Raw genomic sequence first — 2,272 nt, forward strand, 5'->3', positions numbered from 1 at the left:
AAAAATATATCAGATAGGTGATATGTTAGAAAACCCTTCACATTAAAGGTTTTTCATTTCTCTCAACAAACGTTAAAGATGAAGTTACGCTACATCACCACCCATCCTAATAGCTCTCTTTAAATGAACGTTTAGTATTAAAAATGACATCTTTATTAGGTGTCTGAGCTCATCCAAGTGTCATCAAACTGAAGTGGTTAAATCATCACTCTAATGACTTCTATCTTTCCTACGCTAACTTAAAATTCAGCTATATTTCTATAATTTATTTGCCATTAAAGCACATTTTGGCTGTTAGTTCCTGAAAATGTTCTATTCTGTCGGCTTACTGACATTAGAGTGTCTCAGCCAGAAAGTCAGTTCTCACTTTTTAGTGAGGTGCAGTTTGTGTAAGAATGCACCTTTCTCCAAAGAAACACTCGTGAAAACCTCCTTGTAACAAATCATTCTGCATGGATTTAAAAATAAGACTCATTCCTTAATCCAAGCTCTTGTTGCACATTTTAATCGTTTTTCAAATCCACAATTTTTCAAATACAAATAAGGCAAAAAAAAAAAAGTAGGTTAAAGAAACATCACAGCCACAGACTTACTGTGAAATATATTCTGGAAACACAAACACATGCATTTTAAAACAGAGTAAAGCGTGTGCGTATTAAAAGAAACACAACATGTTGCCAAGCCGAAGGATGCAGAGTGGTCCCCAGTCCCCATCTGTCATATCTTATGAAAGTAACAGGTGCTGCAATGGCAGTCTGTGTGGTTTCTCACCGAAATGCCAGCTATCGGGATCTGCAAAAGGAACAGATGATTAAGGAGGGGGGAAAAGGGTGAATATTAACACAAAAATGGCATAACACTAAACCGTTCTGTCATGCTATTTTGCTCTATAGTCTGTAGTAGTGTTTTAAACTGAAATAAAAACCATATGAGAAGCTTATGTGCATTTTTTTTCCAATAATAATAATAATAATAATAATAATAACCCTTTAAAAGTTATATAAGATCCCCTAAAATAAAAAGAAATGAATAACACAATCATTCACTCAGAAAAAGTGCTTACATGTAATACACATCCTAACTATTCGATAGCATCCAACTCCAAGATCTGTTTTGCTAAAATCTTACTGACACCAACATAAATTAGGCTAAAAAGTCACAAATTCATAGAAAAGTTAAATATCTGCCTGACATTGTCATGTGTTTGTGCCTCTACCTCGTGGCTGTGCCTTGCGACGCAGCACGTCGCCTCTGAGGTGATGTTTTTTGGGATATTCATTGTCTTCATGGCTCTGAGAGGTGTCGGGTACGCTCTGGAGAAGCAGCAGCCCATGCACTGGTAAACCGGACGTTCCCTTGAGAAAAGATTGTTCTTTCTCAACGTGCATTCTTCACAGCCCACTAGAGAGGGTGGTTTAGAAAAGGGAACCATTGCTAAAAAACCCAAACTGCACGGTTTGCAATACTGTGCCAGCATTTGAACACTGAGATTAAAAACACAATCTCTGTGATAAGAAATTTAGAACAGAACATTGTGACTTTCATAAGACTCAGATCATTTACATTTAATTTCAAGTCCAATTATAAAACACTGGATGAACTTAAAATAGTATTTACATCATAAACAATTCTTACTGTTTGATAAGTCAATGTTGGGATAGGAATCAGCTATGTAAAGAAGAAAAGACAACAGCAGAAGGGACAGTCCAGGTGACTTCAGTGAGCCCATGGCGGTTGTAGCAATTATCTAAAAATATAGAAACAAATACAGAGAAAGTGGTAAATGCAAATAAAGAACTATAAAGTTAAAGCATAAGTATAGAGACAGAGTATTACCATGTTGAGAGAAAGTGTCCCCTTCACTGTGCCTCTGTACAGAACTTACTTGCAGTGAGAACTTCTAGTCTAATCCATCCCATTATATAGCCCACACATTTTCCTAGCAATTTCCTGGATTAAGTGAAGCTTACCAACCTTATCAATGATCTCTGTGACCCAGTGGAAACTCAAAACATACTTCATTATCATCCTTCCATTCTGACGATGGTGGTTACATTTAATCCCCGGATTTTTGTTACTAGGTAACTGAGGGGTGAGCAAAAAGGGGGAAATTAATTAGAGATTTATCTTAGGCATTTCGGTTTAGTGGACAAAGGTCATTTTTAAGGCTAATGTGCATAAAACTGTTTTCGTGACTTTTCAGAATTCTGAGGTGTGTAAAAAGGGCCGATGCTGAAATACACAATTTGTTAAAGTGATGTCATCAAACTAA

General features: G+C 36.4%; 1 protein-coding gene across 1 annotated transcript; it reads right to left on the bottom strand.

Moving 5' to 3' along the window:
• Positions 1-472: 472 nt before the first annotated feature.
• Positions 473-1,857, bottom strand: cga (glycoprotein hormones, alpha polypeptide). The gene is made up of 4 exons (XM_040042518.1): positions 1,837-1,857; positions 1,636-1,747; positions 1,217-1,401; positions 473-792 (listed from the first exon to the last, which is right to left on the bottom strand). The coding sequence occupies exons 1-4, from the start codon at positions 1,837-1,839 to the stop codon at positions 718-720; spliced, it is 375 nt and encodes a 124-aa protein (XP_039898452.1). The 5' UTR covers positions 1,840-1,857; the 3' UTR covers positions 473-717.
• Between the last annotated feature and the right edge of the window lie 415 nt (positions 1,858-2,272).

This window comes from Simochromis diagramma, unplaced genomic scaffold (genome assembly GCF_900408965.1).
Source record: "Simochromis diagramma unplaced genomic scaffold, fSimDia1.1 OVJJ01000304.1, whole genome shotgun sequence".
In the NCBI taxonomy this organism is placed as follows: domain Eukaryota; kingdom Metazoa; phylum Chordata; class Actinopteri; order Cichliformes; family Cichlidae; genus Simochromis; species Simochromis diagramma.

Excerpts from the sequence above, each read along its gene's own strand:
- cga (XM_040042518.1), bottom strand. Across the intron at positions 1,402-1,635 it reads CAACATTGACTTATCAAACA|TGGGCTGTGAAGAATGCACG; the intron begins GTAAGAATTGTT and ends CACCCTCTCTAG. Across the intron at positions 793-1,216 it reads TCGCAAGGCACAGCCACGAG|ATCCCGATAGCTGGCATTTC; the intron begins GTAGAGGCACAA and ends TTCCTTTTGCAG.